This window comes from Vulpes vulpes, chromosome 12, assembly GCF_048418805.1.
Source record: "Vulpes vulpes isolate BD-2025 chromosome 12, VulVul3, whole genome shotgun sequence".
In the NCBI taxonomy this organism is placed as follows: Eukaryota; Metazoa; Chordata; class Mammalia; order Carnivora; family Canidae; genus Vulpes; species Vulpes vulpes.
Window position 1 is genome coordinate 117,332,061 of NC_132791.1, and position 22,720 is coordinate 117,354,780.

The 22,720-nt window shown below is 45.7% G+C and overlaps 1 protein-coding gene across 2 annotated transcripts in view; it reads left to right on the forward strand.

The window, feature by feature from the left end:
• Positions 1-22,720, forward strand: part of DSCAML1 (DS cell adhesion molecule like 1) — a 344,804-nt gene that overhangs the window by 288,202 nt on the left and 33,882 nt on the right. For both annotated transcript variants that reach the window (XM_025999151.2, XM_072729682.1), the window contains exons 12-16: positions 1,322-1,521; positions 2,097-2,193; positions 2,839-2,967; positions 18,503-18,670; positions 19,971-20,041. In XM_025999151.2, the coding sequence (XP_025854936.1) occupies positions 1,322-1,521; positions 2,097-2,193; positions 2,839-2,967; positions 18,503-18,670; positions 19,971-20,041 (665 nt within the window). The remainder of the gene's footprint in view (positions 1-1,321; positions 1,522-2,096; positions 2,194-2,838; positions 2,968-18,502; positions 18,671-19,970; positions 20,042-22,720) is intronic.

Genomic DNA, 22,720 nt, shown 5'->3' on the forward strand with positions numbered 1-22,720 from the left:
CCTAATACCTCGTGCGGCAATCCTCAGATCTTTCTCATTTTCCTGTTGCTCATGCAATATCTCCCCACCCCCATTCTCCTTCTCTCCCTCCTCCCAGGAGGCAAAGACCCTGTGTCACATCATGTGTGTCCCCCAAAGCCTGGCACAGTGCCATGTAATGGCATAGGTGCTCAATGAGTTCTTTGTTGGATTGGATGGAGGAGCATGGAGGCAGGACTTCCCATCTTTCCCTCTGCCCCCTTGTCTCCTCCTGCTGCTGGCCAAGGTGCTCAGGTCCAGAAGAGGCTCAAGACCTAGCTGCTTCCTTTCAGGGTGGTGGGAGGGGTGTCCTGATGGCCAGCTGGGGTCTTGGTAGTTTCATGATGGTTTTCCTGGGTCAGCGGTGGAGATGCCAGTAGGGAGGAGAGACCGGTCAGCACAGCTGGGGGACCTGAATAACAGTGATGCTCACCAGGCTTTTCTGTTGCATTTTGTTTGGAAGAACAGGGGAGTTTCTCAGCATTTTGAGAGGAGTAAACCAGCTGAGCCTGAGCCATGGAGAGAGCCTGAGCCATGAACACAAAGCAGAGGCCCCGGTGCTTTAGAGCAGGGCTCCCAATCTGGGGTCCAGAGACACCCCCCCACCACACACACACACACCAGAAAGTCCATCAATCTGATTCAAGGAGTCTATGAATTTGGGTAGGAAAAGAGAACACATCTTTTCTTCCACTAGCTTCGAACTGAAATGTAGTATTTCCTTCCATTTTGAATATAAGCAATAAAGCACAGCAGTAGCGGTACCTGGGGCTGTCTCCAGTAGAAATCCACAGATGTTTTCATACCACGGCTCTTGCACGTGTCTCCAGATATCATTTATGCCCATCGCTGTTACAGAATTGTGCTGCTCTAACTCAGCACTAGATGGTATTTGATAAAGAGTAATAAAAAATATATATTGATATGTGATATACTATATGAAAAGTTTGCTTTTGAAGGTTTTTAATATTTGTACAACCGTACTTCAATATATCTGGTTGCCTTTGTAATTCTATGTATATCGTGCATTTTAAATCCTTCTGGAAAAGGGTCCACGGGATATGAGACTCCCTGGTGAAGAGATAGGCCACTCCAGTCATGGGTGGGGAGGGAGAAAGGACAGGCAAGTGGGGTGTCCTCCAGCACCCCCCCACCATGACCTTTATTGTGGACCCTGTCCCCCTGGCTGGGGTGCTTTGCAGAGAGGGGTGGCAGGGGCGGGGCCTCTGCGCAGGGCACGCGCCTCTCCCCCAGCCTGGCCTCCCCTCTCACTGGGGCCTCCTGCCCCCCCTCCCCTCCTCAGTCCCGGCCATGATCACCTCCCACCCCAACACCACCATCGCCATCAAGGGCCATGCGAAGGAGCTCAACTGCACTGCGCGGGGTGAGCGGCCCATCATCATCCGCTGGGAGAAAGGGGACACGGTCATTGACCCTGACCGAGTCATGCGCTACGCCATCGCCACCAAGGACAACGGCGACGAGGTTGTCTCCACACTGAAGGTGAGCCTCCACGCCCTGGTCTCAGGGGGACCCCAACTCTCCAAAAGTGGGGAGCCCACACTTTTACACCTGTGTCTAATGGGGGTATATGGGGGTCTGGGGACCCCTCACCTCCAAAAGTCCCTTCCCTTTCCCACCTATTCAGGAACCTCTGCCTTAGAACTTCACTATATCACCTTGACAAGCCCATGGCCATTAAATGTGTGAAACCCTCAGCCCTTCTCTCTTTTCTGGAGCCCCTGGGCTCCATGCTCTCTCCTGGGACCCCTCATCCCTTTCCTCCCTTCTGAGACCCATCATTCCCCTTTCCCTTCTCTCCTAGGACCCCTCAGCTCCTTTCTTTCTTCCTCTTAGACCCACTTAGCCCCTCCCTGCCTGGACTCTTCCAACCTCCATCCTTGGAACTTTCTGGAAAGAGGAACCCTTGACAAAGCCCCTTATGGGTCCCCCGCCCAGAACAAGAAGCCTTGCTGATCCCCACGAGAGTGGGCCCCCTTCCACAGACAAGTTCTAAAACACTCTCCCCATTTCCTCCCTCTCTCCCCATCCTCCTGCCCCTGCTGGCCACCTCCCAGCTCAAGCCAGCTGACCGTGGGGACTCTGTGTTCTTCAGCTGCCACGCAATCAACTCATATGGGGAGGACCGGGGCTTGATCCAACTCACTGTGCAAGGTACCCTCACCTGCCCCACCATTCCTAATCCCTTCCCCAGGGAGCCAGGTACCCACTGCTAACTCCATCTCAAGAACAGAGTCATCACCCACACCATGATGGAGGATGATGGGAATGGCCTCTGGGAAGAGCCTTCTTCTACTCTCCCTTCAGGCCAGAGTGGGGTCATAAGGGCCCTTTCAGACACACTTCAGTTCAGACAGCAAGGTTTACCATGACCACAATCCCTGTAAAATACATTGCTGCTTCCAGAAGTGGGGGCATCTGGGTTTGTGGGCCTAGACCCTGGAGGAGATGAGGGAAGAGAGAGTTGAGCTGGGAACAGTTGGGAGCTCTTTATGGAGGACAAACAGGCCATCAGGTCAGGGAAAATCCCTACAAAAAGGGCCTGCCCTCCCCCAGGCCAAAGAAGAGGGGGTAAACAAAGTAGGAGACCAAGCCTGGACCTCTCTGGCTCTGAGCCCTGCTGCTGGGCCTCCCGGTCCCACCTGGCTGAAATCCTAGGGTTTGGAGCTCCTGGGTAGACCACAGTTGACACCAACCTCCAAGGATACAGCAGAACCCTGGTCTTCTCTGGAGATAGGCAGGAGGCTAAGCTCTCTGCTGCTATGCTCACTGCTGCCCCTTCCGTCTGCCACTCCCCAGAGCCCCCTGACCCCCCAGAACTGGAGATCCGAGAGGTGAAGGCCCGGAGCATGAACCTGCGCTGGACCCAGCGATTTGACGGGAACAGCATCATCACGGGCTTCGACATTGAATACAAGAACAAATCAGGTAGGGTGAAGGCTCAGCAGACCATGGCCCTTGTGGCTGTGCCCTGCCTGTGCCCTTCTGGTGGGACAGTCCCTGGGCCTTAGAACGGCCCATCTAAGGCAAACTCACCAGCACCCGCCGGCATACAAGCCCCTGTGGTTTCCTAAGGGAAGGACTCTGGTTGGGCTAAGAATTCCGTGAGATGGGCAGGTGGACCCCCTAAATTGATGGAGAGGGAATGTCAGCTCCTTCCTTCCAGGACTGTCTCCAGACTGAGATCAACAGGGTGGTCTGACTTAAAGCAATTGAAAGGCCTGGAGCTAAGGAGCTATGGGCTGTGTCTGTGGGGTCAGAGACATCATGGGTTTTGGCTAGGTCATCTGGGCCTTCCTGGTTTGAGATGATAGGGATGCTTGGGGTCGGAGAGCTGTTTCTTGTGGTCTCTGGGGGATGGGAGTTCCCAGAAAAGCCTAGATGATGGTTTTGTCCTCCTGGGCACCCTGCAGAGCCCTGGCCCGAGGACCGAGGACCGTAGCTAGCACTTATGAGGCTGCCTGCCACGGTGAATCCCTGAGGAACAGAGTGAACAGTGGGCCTCTAGGCCTCCAGGGACAAAAGGCCTGGAATGGACCAAAGCCACAGAAGAGCTGCAGGGGCCCATGTTTGTGTCTGAGTGACTCTCTGGAAGGTACATGAGAATAGGCCACAGGGGTTCCCCTGAGAGGTCACCTGGGTGACCCCAATGTATGAGTGAAAGGAAAAACCCACTTCTAATTCTGGGTGCTTTTGTACCTTTCAAATTCGCATAAGCCTACATAAGCTTTTCAAAACAATTTAAAAATCAAATGCCAAAAAAGAGTTTGGAGAACTCAGCCCTCCCCAGCCCCCTTCCTCCCCACCAACTCCAGCTCATTTTCCAGGTCTTAGTGTCAAGCCAAGGTCCTGTTGCTCCCAAAGTTTTCCAGACCCTTCCTCTGGTCCTTAGCACATGGTCAGTGGCTGGCTGGGTGTCCTCTCCTCTAGAGGGACGAAGTCCCAGTCCCTGCCGTCTTCCCAGCACCTGACATACCACCCCCACGTGGTAGATGCTCAGTAGATGGTTACTGAGTGAGTCAACGTGACACATAGGAAAGCAAACTTCTGAGTTAAGATTCACCTCTTGAGAAGCAGCTCTGTCCAGGACACTGGGTCAATCATGTCTGATACAGGATTCTACAGGGTTCTACAGGGTTCTGTGTCTCTAATACGGGGTTCTACGGGGTTCTACAGGGTTCTATGTCTCTGATACAGGGCTCTGTGGGGTTCTATAGGGTTCTACATCTCTAATACGGGGTTCTACATCTCTGATACAGGGTTCTACATCTCTAATATGGGGTTCTTCAGGGTTCTACATCTCTGATACAGGGCTCTATAGCTACCCTCAGAAGCTTACAGTCTAGTTAGGGAGAAAAGTCACATTGCAGCCAACCACCCAGAAGTCCACCCTGAGTGCAGGAGGAGGGTGACAGAGAAGAGGGGCTGCCACTAATGGGGGCATCAGAGAAGCATCTCTCTCCCTGTGGATGCCGCACTGAGAGCTAGGACTTGAGGATTGAGAGGTTATGGGCCTGGATTCAAAGAAAGGGGAAGGGCAGAGCCCAAGTGGCGGGCACTACACCGCAGGGGTGGCCCGCCGACACAGGGCTCTCAGGTACGGTTCTTGGGCAAAAGCGGACTAAATGTGTTCTGGGGCCAGGTTGAGAGGGCTGAGCTCTTGCTTTGTTGGGGAAGGTCACTGAGAGCCGCTGACAGTGTCTGAGCTCCCAGAGAGAGATTCGGGTGCCATGGCACCCTGGAAAGATTCAGCCGGTTTCCGGGGAAAAATGGGTATCTGGGAAGCGAGCAAGGAGGATGCTGCAGGGCTGCAGCTGGGGAGAGGTGAGGAGCAGCTGGGCCTCGGCAGAGACACAGAGAACAGAGGGGAGGAGGCCGACTGTGTCCATCTCACACCTCAGGACTCCCCGAGGCTGGCCGGGGAGCCACACAGGAAGGGACGGGTCTGCGGGCCCGCATCCCCCATAGCAGTGCTCGCTCCATCTCCCTGCCAGGTTGCTGTGGCTGGCGGGGCCTGCTCCGTCGTTGTTGGGAGAGGGAGTGGATGCCTGGGTTGTCACTCACACCTCTGCCCCCCTGCTCCTTGTAATTGCCCACTCGCCCTCAGGGACCACACTCGAATGTGTGCAGACCTTTCCTGGGGCGACACTGGGCAGGGCAAGACTGAGAACATCACACCTCTGGAGAGCCGTGTGGAAAGGCAGGCGGGAGAGATGCTACTTTCAGAGCACACCTGTGTCTTTTCCCCAACCCCCTCTGGCTTTCCTGCAAGATGAGGAACTACCCCAGAACTGGGGGTGCCAGGATGGGTGGGCAGAGCAGAGGGAGGGGTAACAAAGACTCTCCTTTCAATGAGGGCTTTGCACCTGTAAAAGAATAAATCACAGGATCAAGGGCACGGAGAAGCTAGCCAGTCCTTTCCCCTATTTGGGTTGAACTGCTCCACAACATCCCACCCTGGCAGGCATCTCTCCTGGCATCTAGGACAAGGAGTTCTGTGGGAGCTGCAGGGAGTTGTGACTGGCATCAGACAGAGGCTGTGAGCACAGCACAGCTTCCTCGTCTGTAAGGTGGAGATGGTAGTGCCTATCTCGTAGGATTGTTTTGAGGATTAAAGAGAAAGCATCTAGCACAGGGCTGTAGTAAACCTTCCATAAATATGAGTTCCTCACTCCCTTCTAACGCACACACCTCATGTGGCAACTGAGAGTCCTGTGGGCTTACAGGCTGACATAGATGTCTGTCAGTCAGCAACACGTACTGAGTGCCAATAATTTTTTTGCAGAATCATGCAGCAGCCATGTGGTGGGGGAAGAAAAGGAAATAAGAGGCAGAGTGTTGCCCTCGGAGCTTACAATGCAGTTGGAGTGAGAACATACACTGCGTACACACACACACACACACACACACACACACACACACCACACACACGCCTTCAGAACCATTACTAAGCATTATCCAATCATATGTAACAGACCTCAAACTATATTACGTCATAACTGAGAAAGGTATCCTAGGGAACAGATGGGTGACTCAAAGGAAGGAGGAGGCTGTACATGCACGCACACTCATGTGTGTATGTGTGTGTGAACAGATCTTCCACCCGCGGAAGAGTAGAACAAGAATAATTCTCGAAGCAGAAGACTTGGGTTGACCAAGTGTCAGAGCTGCGTGATATTTCACAAGCTGCTTTGGATATCTCTTTATCTATCAAATGGGGACAATAGCATGTAATTCCCAGGGTGGTTTAGGGGTTCAGGGAGTGTGAGGACTTCCATGCACGTGTTTAGCACAGAGCCTGGCACATCCTAAACCTCCCCAGGTCCCCATCCCATGCCTCTATTCTCCCTCCTGGTGTCTTCCTCCTGCCCTAGACCACACCCATGCTGGGTCCAGACCAGCTGCTCCTGACCCCCTCCTTTGCCACAGTTTTGTCTTTGCCAGATTTTCTGCCACGTTGCTCATTGTGCTAATTTTCCAAGGGAAATTACCAAGTCTGCCCTTTCTAAACCATCCCGCTCACGCTGACTTCTCCTGGCCCCAGGCAGCAGAGTAATAATACATGAATGCTGAATGATAAATAGCACCGTCCACACAAATCTATCAGATGGCGTGGTGCAGTTTTAAAAATGCAGACACTACATTTCGCTTCTGTTCCCCAAGCAAGGAACAGGGATGCGTTTGTTGAGGATGGCCCTCCAAGCCCAGAAGGCAGCCTCATGGTGCGAGCTGTCAGCCACCATGGGGTGAGCCTGCCTGGTGTGCTGTGTCATTTTGTGTGAGCTGGAGCGTGGCTGTTGGAGGGACTGGTGTTGGGATGTTGTGAGCTTTTGTCGTGACCCAGGGAACCTCCTCTCCATGCTGCAGAGATTGCCATGGGGTGGGGGGGTGCTTAGTGCCTTGATGCACAGAGGAAGCTAGAGATGCGGAGTGGATTTGTTTCCCAAGCGCGGGCAGCTAAATGCTCCAGATGTGGCTTTTGTCCAAGCTGTTCCCCCTCTACAGCAAATGTGTCTCCTGAAAAACCAGAGGTTCCAGGTCCCCTCCCGGCAAGGAGCCCACAGAGTAGAAGGAACCGACATCTCCCCAGTCACTTCCTTATTTTTAAAGAAGAATATTTTGCATCAGAAACACTTTGATGAAGAAAAGGAGAGAGAGCCCTTAATGAAATATGTTAATCTGGGTAAGCCAGGCTCATATGAAAGGGAATATTAAAAGAGACAATATTCGCCAAAGCCAGCTCAGTACTGTGAGAGAGCTGAAAAGGAAAGAGAAGAATATAGGGCCCCTAATTTCAGCTATTCAGGGTCAGAGAGATGGCAGTGATCAAGTCTGGAAAATCAGCTAGAGGCCTTCAGATTTGACTCTGATGCATTAGCCTGGGAGGGCTGCGGGGAGAGAGTTTTTGTGCCAACATCAAAGATGATTTGGGAACACAAGGTCAAATCCACCTGCAAATGACTGGTAAAAGCAAGAGGAAAGGGGACCACTCTCTGGGACACTCCCCCCTACACCCTTCTGTGATTGGCAGCTGCGTGTGGCAAGGAAGGAAAGGCAAAGCAAGGGTATTAATTATGACTATAAAATGCAAAGGAATTCCAAGTCCAAAGTAAATGACCAAAAGGGCTCTGATCTAACACCAACGGTGGGATATAAGTGCCCAGCACATGCCAAGTGAGGGAGACAGGCAAAGATTTAGACATGGCTCCTGCCTTCAGGGAGCTTAGCATCTCTTAGGGCAGTTGCTACTGAAACAATGAGCCCCATATAATAAAGAGGGCTGTAAATGTTGTGGGAGTTCAGAAGAAAAAAGTGGTGAAAGATAAAGCCAGAAAGGTATATAGAAGCCAGATGTCTCAAGGCCTGGGGTCATGTAAAAAAAATTTTGCTGTTATCCCAAGAACAAGGAAAAATTATTGAAGAATTTTATGCAAGTAAAATGATCTGATGGCAGTATCAGATTTGTGTTTGAGGAGACTACTCTCAATGCCAAAATAGTGTTTGGCCTGTAAGAAATGCTTGATCAAATTTGTGGGATGAATGACAGCTGCAGTGTGGAGAACAGATGGAAGGGGGCACAGAGTGGGTTCTGGGAGGCTAGCTAGTTAGGATGTTATTTTCCTGGTCCAAGTGAGAGATGACAGTGGCTTGGCCTGGGGCAGGGATGGAAATGCAAAGAAATGGAGAGATTCAAAAGCTACATGGAACACAGAAGCTCTAAGACTTTTTTTTTATAGAGAGAAGAGTCAAGAAAAACACCTGGCACACCTTGATCCCATTTCCTGAGATAGGGACCCCAGGAAGGCAATGGGTTTATAGGGTGTATGGCCAAGACTTCTGTCTTGTCCATGTTGAGTGTGGGCTGCCTTTGAAACATCCAAGAAGAGATGTCAAGGGAACAGTTGGCTATAAGAGTCTTGAGTTCAAAGGAGACATCCATCTGGACACAAATATTTGAGTCATCTGTCTATAGATGGAAACAGAAGCCAAGTGTGAAAAAAGTCTATGAAGTGAGAGAAGGAGTACCCAGGGTGGAGCCTGGAAGAACTCCATCTAGCCATTAATGGTAGGATAGGGAAGATGCATCTGCAAAGTAGAGATTAAAAATAGCCCAAGACATGAGAAAAGCCAGAGAGTATTTTATCAGAGAAGCCAAGGAAAGAGTGTTTCAAGAAGAAGGGAGGGGTCCAAGTGTTGAACACACCCAAGAGGCTGAGTGAGAATTTGGGCTTGGTGACATGGGTGTCACCTATACCATGGAGATATAGTACTGATATCAAGGGGGTGGGGGAAGAGGGGAGTAAGGAGTAAATGGTGAATGTTTACACTATCCAGCAACACATCTGGTGCATTACAGATGCTTGATAAATATTAACACTTCTTTTCCAGTAAAGTCAGCTGGTGCACCCCACCCCAAAACTCCCGTGGCCCTGCTGAAGCCAGCAGGTTCACATAGTCCACACTGGGGACATCCCTAAAGCATCTGGGTCTAGTGGCTAGGCGGGCTTGTGTTTCAGGGCCCCATGAGTCTGAAACAATCAGAGAGACAATTCTTGGCAGGCTCTCACCCCCAGGATACTGTACAGACATCAGACTGAAATACACCCCAGCCTTCCTATGAAAAAGGCCTATTTATTTGTCCTGGAGCTTTAGCCTGAGGGGCAGGCTTCAGGTTATCACACATCTAGAGACTACCAAAATGTTCTAAGGGAATGTGGACTGGGGGAATGCCATCTTTGTGTTTTCCCTTGGCCTCATTGCAGCTCACCAGTACATCCCGGAAAAGGAGCTTATACACTTGTCTGGAGCCTTGATTTCTTGCAACTGTTGCCAAGAGGACACCTCCAGATGGCCTGGTCTAGAAGCCAGCAGGTTTTGTGATTGTGGTCCCATAGGACTGTATATATTTGTATACTTTAAAAGCTGCTGTCTGAGAGTCTGGCTTCCAATCAGCCTGAAAGTCAGCAGGTGCTAAGATCCCTCCCTCTGGAACACTGACAGATCTTGGCACACCCTCAACAACTGGGACCTATCACGAATAAATCAGTCTGCTTAGACAATCACAAAGGTCCAAGAGACAACCAAGGGCTAGGGCAAGGTTAAACATTCTGGTTCATCTCCTACACAAGGCCATTCCTTCAAGACAGAGAGAGGTGGCTATTTTACCCAATACATAGAAACAAACACAGAGAGTCAAGCAAAATGAAGATACAGATATGTTCCAAATGAAAGAACAAGATAAAACCCCAGGGAGGAAAATACTTAATGAAATGAAGATAAATAACTTACCTGATAAAGAATTCAAAATAGTGGTCATAAAGAGGCTCATTGAACTTAGGAGAAGAATGGATGAACACAGTGAGCATTTCAACAAAGAAAAAGAAAATATTTTTTAAAAAGTATCAAGTCACAGAGCTGAAGAACACACTAGAAGAGTTCAACAGGAGACTAGACAAAGCAGAAGAAAGGATCAGTGACCTGGAAGACAGGGTAGTGGAACTCTCCTAAACAGAGCAGCAAAAAGATAAAAGAATCTATAAAAGTGAAGATAGCTTAAGCGATGTATGGAACAGTAGCAAGCAGAGTAACCCTCACATTACAGGGCTCCTTGAGAAGAAACAAACAGGCAGAAAACTTAATTGACGTTATAATAATGCTGAAAACTTCCCGAATCTGGGCGGGGGAAACAGACATCCAGATCCAAGCAGCCCAAAGAGTTCCAGATAAGATAAACTTGAAGAGATTCACACCAAGATGCATTGTAATTAAAACATCAAAATTAAAGATAAAGGGAAAATCGTGAAAGCATCAAGAGAAAAACAACTTGTTATGTAGAAGGGAAACCCCATAAGACTAGCAGCAGATTTCTCAGAAATTTTCAGGCCAAAAGGGAGTGGCATAGTGTAGTCAAAGTGTCAAAGATGGCATGGGATTCCAACCAAGAATACTCTACCCAGCAATGTTATCATTCAGTATTGAAGGAGAAACAAAGTTTCCCAGACAAGCAAAAGCTAAATGAGTTCAACACCACTAAACTGATCTTACAACAAATGTGAAAGGGAATTCTTCAAGCTGAAGAAAAAAAGGCATTAATCAGGAACAAGAAAACATAGGAATGTAAAAATCTCACTGGTAAAGGTAAATATATAATAAACGTAGTGGATTAATCACTGATAAAGCTAGTCTGAAGGTTAAAAGACAAAAGTAGTAAAAATATCTATAATAATTAGTTAAGGGATACACAAAACAAAATACAAGAGATAACGAGAACAGATTTTAAGCATACCACCAAAGAAAGTCATCCAACCACAAGTGAAAAGAGCAAGAGAAGGAACAGAGAGAAACTACAAAATAGGCAGAGAACAATTAACAAGTGGCAACAAGTTCATATTTATCAATAATTATAGGCACACCTCAGAGACATTGCCGGTTCAGATCACCAAGATAAAGCAGTGCATATAAAAGTTATGAATACACTATACTGCACTCTGTTAAGTGTCCAATAGTCTTCTGGTTTTTTTTTAAATGTACATACCCTAATTTTAAAAACCTTTATTGCAAAAAAAAGTGCTAGCCATTATCTGAGCTTTCAGCAAGTGATAATGTTTTTGCTGGTGGACGTACCTGCCTGATGTTGATGGCTGCTGACTCATCAAGGTAGTGGCTACTGAAGGCTGGATGGCTGTGGCAAGTTCTTAAAATAAGACAACAATGAATTTTCCACATCTATCTACTCATCCTTTCACAATTTCTCTTTAGCATAAGATGCTATTTGATAGCATTTTACCCACAGTAGAACTTCTTTCAGAATTGGAGTCCATCCTTCAAACCTGCCACTGCTTTATCAGCTATGGTTATGTAATATTCTAAATCTTCTGTTGTCACTTCAAAGATCTTCACAGCCACTTCCCCAGGAGGACATTCCATCTCAAGAAACCACTTTCTCTGTTCATCTGTAAGAAGCAAGTTTTTGTCTTGCTCATCCATTCAAGTTTTATCATGAGACTGTAGCAATTCAGTCCCATCTTCAGGCGCGATTTCTGATTCTGGTTCTCTTGCTGTTTCTACCACCATCTGCAGTACTTCCTCCGCTGAAGTCTCGAAGCCCTCAAAGTCTACATGAGGGTTGCAATCAAATTCTTCCCAACTCCTGTTAATGCTGGTACTTTCACCTCTTCCCGCGAATCACAAATGTTCTTAGTGGCTTCTAGAATGGTAAATCCTTTCTGGAAGATTTTCTGTTTACTGTGTTCAGATCCATCCAAGGAATCACTATGACATCTATGGCCTTATAAAATGTATTTCTTAAAATAATAAGACTTGAAAGTCGAAATAACTCCTCAATCCATGGGCTATAGAATGCATGTTGTGTTAGCAGGCATGAAAATGACATTCATTGCCCATCTCCATCAGACCCCTTGTCAGGTGCATTGTCTCAATGAGCAGTAATATTTTGAAAGAAATCTTTTTTTCTGAGCAGTAAACCTCAACAGTGGGCTTAAAATATTCAGCAAACCATGTTATAAACAGATGTGCCAGTAGGCTTTGCTGTTCCATTTATAGAGCATGGGTAGAGTAGATTTAGCATAATTCTTTTTTTCTTTTTTAAGTAGGTTCCTCACTTGGCATGGAGCCCAACATGGGGCTTAAAGTCATGACCCTAAGATCAAGACCTGAGCTGAGATCAAGAGTCGGGCACTTAATCGACTCAGCCACCCAGGCACCCCTAGCATAATTCTTAAGGGCTCTAGGATTTGACAAATGTTAAATGAGCATTGGCTTCAACTTAAAGTAACCAGCTGCATTAGGCCCTAACAAGAGAGTCAGCCTGTCCTTTGAAACTTGAAAGCCAAACATTGACTTCCCCTCTCTAACTATAAGAGTCCTCGGTGGCATCTTCCAGTAGAAAGCTATTTCATCTACACTGAAATATCTGTTAGTTAGTGGAACCACCTTCGTTGACTATCTGAGCTAGATCTTCTGGACAACTTGCTGCACCTTCTACATCAGCATTTGCTGCTTCACCTAATACTTTTATGTTATAGAGATGGCTTTTTTCCTTAAACCTCATGAATCAAACTCTACAAGCTCCAGACTTTTCTTCTGCAGCTTCCTCAACTTCCTCAGCCTTCAAAGAATTGAATAAATAAGAAATAACAAGTGTTGGCAAGGATGTGGGAAAAAAGGGAACCTTCTTGCACTGTTGGTGAGAATATAAATTGCTGCAGCCACTATGGAAAACAGTATGGAGGTTTCTCAAAAAATTGAAAATAGAATTGTTATATGATTCAGCAATTCCACTTGTAGATATTTATCCAAAGAAAAAATACTAATTTGAAAATATGCATGCACCCCTCTGTTCATTGCAGTGTTATTTATAATAGCCAAGATATGGAAGCAGCTGAAGTCCATCGATAAATGAATGGATAAAGAAGATGTGGGATGTACACACACATACACACACACACACACACACACACATAATATCACATGCACAATGGAATATTAGCCATAAAAAATAGTGAAATCTTGCCATTTGCAACAACATGGATAAATCCTGGAGGGTATTATGCCAAGTGAAATAGGTCACTATGAAATACCACATGATTTCACTTATATGTGGAATTTGAAAACAAAACAAACACATAATAAACCTCATAGATGTCGAGAACTGACTGGTGGTTACCAGAGGGGAGAATTTTGAGGGTGGGTGAAATGAGTGAAGGACATTAGAAGGTGCACATTTCCAGTCATAAAGTAAGTAAGTCATGAGGATGTAATGGACAGCATGATGACTATAGACAGTAATATTGTATTGCATGTTTAAAAGTTGCTAAGAGACTAAATGTTGAGGATTCTCATCATAAGAAAAAAACTTTGGGAGCACCTGGGTAGCTCAGTCAGTTGAGCATCTGACTCTTGATATCAGCTCAGGTCTTGATCTCATGGCTGTGAGTTCAAGCCCCACGCTGGGCTCCATGCTGGATGTGGAGCCTAGGTGAAAGAAATAGAGAAAGAAAAGAAGGAAGGAAAGGAAGGAAAGAAGGAAGGAAGGAAGGAAGGAAGGAAGGAAGGAAGGAAGGAAGGAAAGAAGAAGAAGAAGGAGAAGGAGAAGAAGAAGAAGAAGAAGAAGAAGAAGAAGAAGAAGAAGAAGAAGAAGAAGAAGAAGGAGGAGGAGGAGGAGGAGGAGGAGGAGGAGAAGGAGAAGAAAGGGAGGGAGGGAGGGAGGGAGGGAGGGAGGAAGGGAGGGAGGGAGGAAGGAAGGAAGGAAGGAAGGAAGGAAGGAAGGAAGGAAAAGAAAAAACTTTGTAACCCTATATGGTGACAGATAGTACCTAGACTTAAAGTAGTGATCACTGCACAATGTATGTAACTATTATGCCATACACCTGAAACTAATATAATGGTATATGTCAATTATACCTCAATAAGAGAAAGAATTCTATGAGGTAAAAAGATTCATGAAATTCTTTTACGGTAGAGGAATTGGGGCATATAGACTTGAAATTTCTAAGTTAGTTCCTACAAAGAACAAGGAAATTTCAAAGTGGAACAGAGGATTCGATTTTCTGACTTTAATGTGGTGCATTGTGACATAATGAAATTTCTGAGTCTGAACTTTGGAGGGTCATGTCTGAAGCCTCCATACAATTGGAAATGCCTCAGGAGAGCACATATCCTTTCTGTCTCCAGTATTCCCGGGATTTCTAAACCAAATCCCACTCTCAGCCACTTCCCTCTCCAATCTCTTACATGAGGCAAAAACAGAACTCTAAAAATGGCTTAGCATAGATTCCTCAGAAGCATGCACAGATTTTCCCAGGCCCCCACAAGCGATGGAATGGTGGCCAGATCATGGTGGCCCTCACAGTCCAAGGGGACTTCGGGCCTCAATGTCAATGTGACAGAAGACCACTGGAGCAGAAAGAGATGCGTAGAGGGTTTAAGAGACAATCAAAGTTGGGGAGATGTCTTTGTGTAGCAACAACAGAAAACTTAGGTGTCTCAAAAATCACTTCCATTATAGCAGAACTTCCCAAACCATATTTTAAGGTCTGGCTTCCTCTGTGACCCTTGACCCTCTCACCTGTGTTGTCCTGCTTCAGTCACTCCTGGGTGTGTGGCTACTGTCTCCTTTCTCATATTCCAGGGCTCCTTCTTTTGCTCCGAAAAGGTGACCGGGTTTGGCTTAGAGACAACAAGGCCTGTTTATTAGAAAAAAGAACATGAGTTTGGCTGGAGATTCTCCAATCTCCAGTCCAATGTATCACATCCCTGTACAATCCCTGCTCCTCATGAGACAGTTGGACGGCCACAGATGTGAATGGCTAGTGCCTGGAACACAATATAAGTTACCAGGTGGCCATGGATGCAGTTCATCATTGAACCCAAGATGAAACAAGACACTTAGAACTGGTTGGGACTTAGGAGAGTGTCCTGAATTATCCAATAAGATCATTTTTTACACAGTAAGATTCTCTAACTCTGAGGAAAGGAGATGACACATGATCCACAAAAACCACTATGGAGACGATCTTTTTCTGGGAGATAAATATAAAATTAAGGCTTCACCACAAGCATACACATTTCTGAGTGTTGTATTTATTATCATACAGGACAAGTGGTGTGTATTTCTAGGATGGGAAAGTTATGGTGAGTTAGAAGTGTTCTTCTCAAATTTTAATGTGTACAGAACACAGTGGAAACCTTGGAAACATCTAGATTCTATCTAGCTCAGGAGTTCTGGGGTGGGATCTGAGTTTCCACATTTTTAGCCAGCTCATTTTTTAAATATTTTATTTTATTTATTTATTCATGAGAGACACACAAAGAGAGGCAGAGACATAGGCAGAGGGAGAAACAGGCTCCATGCAGGGAGCCTGATGTGGGACTCTATCCCAGGACCGGGATCACACCCTGAGCTGAAGGCTGAAGCTCAACTGCTGAGCCACCCAGGTGTCCCATAACCAGCTCATTTTTAACCAGTGATGCCAGTGTCTCTGGTCCAGTGGAAAGGTTCTATGGAATTTACAGGCCTAATAGGATCATGAGCATAACAACAACAAAATTTTTGAAAATTTGCCGTACACCACCTATCTAACAGTTTTTTATATTAATGCATGAACCACATAAATAACCTGGAATAATAATATTATCCTTCCTCTTTTTGAGAATATTTTGTCAAACACCCAATAAATGGTAAAGCCCGGGTTTTACTCCATCATATCTTAACTAGAATTTATCTGAAAAGAACACAGACCAATACACAGAGACAGCCCTAATGAATGTCTGTAGCAGTTTCTGTAACTGAGGAAAAATAATAGAAACAAGTTAAGAAGGTAACAGAAGAATGAATCAGATAACATTAACATTTTATACACATAGACATATATAAAAATAGGAATCACGTACATGCTAAAAGTGATAGAGAAGAAAATTTTCCTATCCGAGAAATCAAGATTATTTTCAATTGCCCAAATCTTATAAACCTATTTTGGGATGATGCTCTTTGTATTTTGCAAACACAGTAGGGAGATGAACACACTGAGATAAAATACATTAGGGCCGTTTTTCCAAGTCTTCTATTTCTTTGAAAATTTGTATCATGAGTGCTGAGCGATATTTTAGGAACTTAACACACTTGACATATATTAATAATACAATTCTTGTAGACTTTTTTGAAAATACAGAGAAGTAATAAAGAAGAATATGCCTGTGACATGAGTGTGGAGTATAATGGATACCCTGGCCCTAGGCCTGATGGATTGAAACCCCAGCTCGCAAAAGCTAGTATCTCCTCATAAACAAAAGTGACAGACTTCATTTTCCAAAGCAAACCACAAGCAAAGAGAAGCTAAGAGGAACTGTGGTGGTTTATTCACATCTCTCAGTAAAGCCCTCCAAGACCCTCATTAATGACAGAGGGGGAAGCATTAGCTTTATAATAAGTGGGGGAATCTGATGGAGGACACCTAAGCTAAATGAGCGAGGTCAACACCCACTGCAATGGGACAGATTGATATCAGGGGACCGAAGCACACAGAGGGACACGTTATCACTGCTGTAACACTGGTAAAAAGAAATGAGGAAATAATAATCTGATTCTATTGTGAAGAACATGCCAGTTTTATATAAATTTCAATCCTCAACACCCCCCATGTGCTGTGACTCTGATAGTGCATTTAAATACTCGCAAGCCTTTCTAACCAATACAGAGGGCAAGTCTCTGTTAATTAAACGTATCTATATTGGTGTGTCTTCTCCTTAGCCCCTCTGTGTTCAGACACATCATGTGGGCCTCTTTCCCCTACCTGCCCTCATCAAAAATGAACTCCCTGCCTCGTGATTACTGTCCCTCTCCTATAAACATGGGCAAATCAAGTATGATATGTCAGCTGGCACCAGCTCCTCGGATGCCACGGAGAGAAGTGAACACCTGCCTCCGTGTTGCTAGCCCATTCCCTCCCAAACGAAAGAGGTGCCCACAGCAGGTAGGAGCCCACATACTTGCAGCTCTGGCTTAACCTGCCAGCCACAGAGTGACTCTCCAGGGTGGTTCGGGTGTTTTAAAAGACAAGGAGAAAATAATGTGTTTCTGAGCATCCGCAGCCTGCCATTTGTGACTTTGGCTCATAAAACCAAAGAATTAAATGCAAAACTGCAGATGGGGAGCTGGGACAGTGCCCTTCACAGACGCTGAGCCTATGCAGCTAAAAGTGGTGTTTTGAAAACCATCAAGACCTCAATTAACCAGAATCTGAGGGCATGGTATGCTCTCTTCTGGTCTCTTCTGATGAACTGATTTATCAGGTTTAAGCCTTTTTTAAAAAAAGGAAAAGAAGTCTTCCTAACAGTCTTTCTAGAATATGCTTGCATCCTCTCCTGTTCTAGGGATTAAACAGCAGTGAATGCAATTTAATCTTTTCTACTGAGAATTTTCAGGATCCTCTACTGTGGATTTAAAAGGCATGGAAAATTAGACTGAATAGTGACATCATGACATGCCCCAAGAAGATTTGTAAGCCCTTCTATCAGCTTGTTTCCTTGTGCTCTGCCTTTTTTTTTCTTTTCAAAGTGAAGTGCCAATAAAGTAATCTAGTTATGAATTTGGGGTTTGGAAGATCTTTGCTGTGACTGCAGCCCCTTCCCATTTTTCTTGGGAATCCCCTGGTAGATGCACAGCAAAACTATATCAAATGAATGACTGGATTCCTCTGGAGATGCAGAATGTTTACTGTCACAATACTCCTGAGTGGCATTTATCTGGTATTTTTCACATTCTACAATTTTGTTAAACAGCCCTGGAATGGGCTGCCAGTCCCCTTGGATGAGTCAGGAACATGCTAATCTCTCTGTTGGCTCCTGACCCTAAAGATTGAACATTCTCCTGCCAGTGAGAGAAAGAGGGTAGGGTTTGGGCTGGGGACTCTGGTACTTGGTCTGTCCCCTCGAAGACCAAGTTACACTCAAGACCACTACACAAGCGCACAAGGAAAGGAAATATGGAGGCATACACAGAGGATAAAGGGGGAGAAGTTTTGGCTTCTCCCTTGGCACTGGGTAGATAGGGATCTCCTGGCTACAACAGGTCCCTGATGTGGTGTGGGAGAAGGGCACTGGATAATCACATCCTTTAGACTAGCAAGCAAATGGGGATCTTGGAAAGGGCCTTGGGAAACATATTGTCTGAGCCCCCTCTGAAGCTTGAACTCACAAGTTGACCCAGGACAGAGGAGAGCCAGTACATTTGCTGCTCATACTCTCAGGCATCCCTTGTTCTCTTTGATCTTCATGGAATCAATCCTTGTACTCTTCATGGAGTTGTTAAGACCTGTGCCCTCTTGCTGCAGTCTGTGTAGAGCTGGACCTCTCCTGGGTACCACAGGAGAGATTGAGACTTGAGGCTGGGGAAGAGTTGTGGGGGTTTCCTGACAATGGTTTGAAATGGGCGCTCTCTCTGCAGATTCCTGGGACTTCAAGCAGTCCACACGCAACATATCCCCCACCATCAATCAGGCCAACATCGTGGACTTGCACCCAGCATCTGTGTACAGCATCCGCATGTACTCCTTCAACAAGATTGGCCGCAGCGAGCCGAGCAAAGAGCTCACCATCAGCACTGAGGAGGCTGGTGAGTACCTGGCCTTGTGGCTCTTTCCCATGGCCTTGGGGATCAGGGTCACCTGAGGCCCACATTCACCCTGTCCACTGATGGTGGGCTTGCAATTAGAAGAGAGAAGGAGAGATCCCACGGTATTTATTTGTGTTTGCCTCTGGATCATTGGAGGCTTTTCTGTTTGACCTTTTATGGGTGGAGTTGTAGACACTGGGCTTTGGGGAGCTGTCTATGGTTCTTTCTCACTCCCCTGGCCCCAACCTGTCTAGAAAGGACAGATATCCTAGATCTGCAAAGGGCAGAGTACTAGGGCCCCATATTATTTTCTGTGACCTTTGACTTGGATTTTGTCTGAAGGTTTAAACAAGCTTTCTCTTTCTATAGTTCCTCCTGTTCTTGCAAAATATAAAATAATATCAAAGGTACATGTAACATATATGTGCAGTTTTACAAATGATCATAAAGTACAAGCTAGTATAACCCACACTCACTATGAATTACCAGCATGCCAGGGTTCTCCCCATAACCCTTCCCAACCATAGCCCCCGTCCTCCCCATGAAGGAACCAGTAGCCCTTCTTCCTTCTTTTTCTTATATTGTCACTACAGTGTACATCCACGTAAAGCATATAGTTTAGTTTTGCCTATTTTCTGGTGAAATATATTCATGAAATTATTCTCAATATATTCTTCTGGTTCTTCCTTGTTTAAGTTGACACTATTTTTGTGGGTTTCATCACTTGTGCTGTGTAGCACCCCATGCCGTGGTTATACCACAGCCTCTTTGTCCATTTTAATGGAGATGAACATTTGGATGGTGTATAGTTTGGAGCTGTGAACATTTTTGTACTTGTGTGCTTATAGAGGTTTGCAGGTTTCTTTATGGGACTAAGTAGTTGTGGAATTACGAAGTTATCAGATGAGCATGTTTCTGCATTTAACCAAAAATTGCCAGAATGACTTCTAAAGTATTGTGCCAGTTTGCTTTCCCATGGCCAATATATATTAGAATTCCTGCCACTACACACTGTTGCCTACACTTGATAGTATCAAACTTCTAAAAATTATTGCCAGTCTGCTGGATATAGAGTAATATCTCATTGTCATTGTTTGCTATTTTCAGCAAGCCACGGAGAAAGGAGAGGAAATGTAAGCCCTATGGTGGTTTCAGGGGGCTCAATCGAAGATTCCCTGCTTCTATGCATGAGCTTTTCCTCTGTTCGCTAGCAATCCTCCAGCTCAGGAGGATGAGAGTGGGAACATAGACCTCTTTTCTTTTAAGACTTGACTTGTAATGTTGTTTTTCCATGCACCAGCTCCTGATGGGCCCCCTATGGATGTCACCTTGCAGCCAGTAACCTCTCAGAGTATCCAAGTGACCTGGAAGGTAAGTAAGATCAAAAGCATTTCCCTGCTGAATGCCTCCATGCCTCCTCCCTCCTCAACCCAGGAGTGAAGCCCTAACAAGCTTTCTGGTCTCTAGTCTCTTACAATTCTCATGCTTGTGTTTTGCTAAACAAATGAAGTCAGAGGGGAGGAAAGACAAGAGGATACAGGGCTGGGTCCCCCCACCAATCCCACCAAGAAGTTGGCAGTGCCAAGGGAGGGAGATGATTTTTCTACCATACTGGCCTCTCTTCCAAACTCCACATGTTGTAATAGGTCAGGAGTTGGATTTGATTCTGTACAAAGTTCAAGGGGGCCCTGAGGATGGTGGGAGATGACAGGACAGGGTCTCCCCTTTGTCTTGGTCCTGTGATTGGAGCTGGGATTTATGGTGATATGAGCCCCACTCCATCTTCTCCTGGTGAGGCCATGCACAGGAGTCTTGGGGTTTTCAGGCCTCAGTTTCCTCCTCTATAAAAACAGAGTGAAAATAACTGCCTTCCCTTCCTCCAGGGGTAGATGAGCTGCAGATAAAACAGACCAGTATGTTCTGCAGCATAGGCCTATAAATTCTACAGGCTGTCTGAAGACCCTGTCACTTAAGAAAAATCTTACAGGAGGTCACACAGCTGGTCGCACAGAGAAACAGATCAGAATAACGTTAAGCAGGACCAATAAACACTGTCCTGGAAAGCTCTGGCCTCACTGCCACATCCCCACCTGGGCACACGAGGGCCACCAGTAGTGATGGCTGCCTGTTGTACTCATCTTGCAGGCTCCAAGTATTTTCCTATACTAACTTGTCTGGCCCTCTGTTCCTGGAGGGTGGCCAGAAGAGGAATCTGTATCCTCATCCATCAGAGGAGACCATGGCAGAGAGATGCAAGATGACTGGCCCACACCATTCAAATAGTAACAGAGGCAGAAATTAAATGTGCATGGTCTGGAGCCCCAGCCCACCGCATGGAGTTCAGGAACAGGAAGCTTTCTTCGGGCCCATACATGTTCCCATCTCACCAGTGGGGATTGCAGGAGATGCCTTGTCTGCATCAGGAACCTAGCTTCTGATAGGAAGAGCACTTCGGTCCTCCTCTGGGTCCTTCAAGAGAAGAGCTTAATGATATTTTTCTTTAAAAGACTACATTCTTGTGTATGTGGGTATACACACACATATGCACACATGCACACGAGCAAAACCTGGTTCCTTCCTTCCCTAGAGAAATGACCAGGATAGAAGTGGGGCACAGACTGGGAAGCTGGTCATTCCTGGGAATCAGCCCACCTTGCAGATGCCCAGAGCCATGGTTCCCCTTCAGATTCAGATCGGGATTCCTCCGAAACTGGGGATGAAGCCTAGAGTCTAACCCCAAGTCTGTCTGCATGCTAGTTCTAGACCCATGTCCTAGGAATATTCTCAGGAAGCCAGAAAGTGGAGAGAGGGGATGAATACTTATGTAAAACACTGAGCCATTTGGCTACAAAGCTCAGACCATGAGGTCGATAAAAATTTAGAATCAGATTTATTTCTCCAAAATCTCATAATGAAAAATAAAATTGATTAGAAAGTTAGAACTTCAGAATGAACCAGCCCATCAATAAATTGTGGCCTGACTTCTCAGGGGACTTTTTTTTTTAACACCAAGAAACAGATTAATGAAAAATAAAGATTCACTTGAAAGATAAGTCACTTCATTTTAAGACTCTTTCTGTGAGATGGATCACCACTGCTTTATGACATAAATTTGCAATCAGCCCTATTGATTTCTTAATGCTTCAGAGAAATATTGTTAAGATTGATTTAAATCCTGAGTGTGCCTGTTGGGGGTGAGGGAAACAGTGGACGGGAAGAGAGAAAAAGAAATAGGAAGAAAGAGAGAGAGAAGGGAAGAAAGATCTGTCAAGATTTATATTAATATGTGAATATATATGTGGATATAGCAGGGTGTGTCTGGATGCCCATCCAAGACCCCTGTCTTGGTTGATGTGAATATGTTGTGTGGTGCTCTGCGCAGGTATACATCATCATCATGGTGTAGACAGCTCTGGTCATGTGGACATGCATGTTGTGTATATCAGTGCATGGCAATACAGACATGTATATGTAATCTGAGAGCATGCATCATTATGAAGATGGGGTATCACTCTTGAAGATATGTTTGTTTCTAGAATAGATGCCTGTGTGTGTGGACATGCATGGGTAGATATGAGAATTTGGGAATTTGCTCACTTACAGACTGGCAAACAGGACTGCCCAAGTGCAGAGAAACATTATTCAGGCATTAACAAAAAGTCAAGTCAATTAAATACACACACACCTATTTAGTGAGCTCAAAACAATTATGTTAAATTAAAAACTTCATTTTATTGAGTTAACAGTGAGCTTAAAATGCAGTTCATTTAAAACATTCATTGAATTAAAAAAACTGTTTTACTAACTTAATTGTTTTTGATCTCACTAGTTTTTAGTATAATAAAAGGTGGGCTTTTAAATTAACTTCATTGTCTTTAAAACTCTGATTCAAGTTGTTTTGATATGCACTGGGGTGGGTGCTCTCTCTCAATTTATAGATGGGCTAGTCTGCTTGTTCAACGAGCCAGTTTCTATCTCTGAGTCTAAGCATATCTGACTCTAAGTAGGTGGGCAGATTAGGATATTTGCTTTGATGGGTCTGAATGTGTG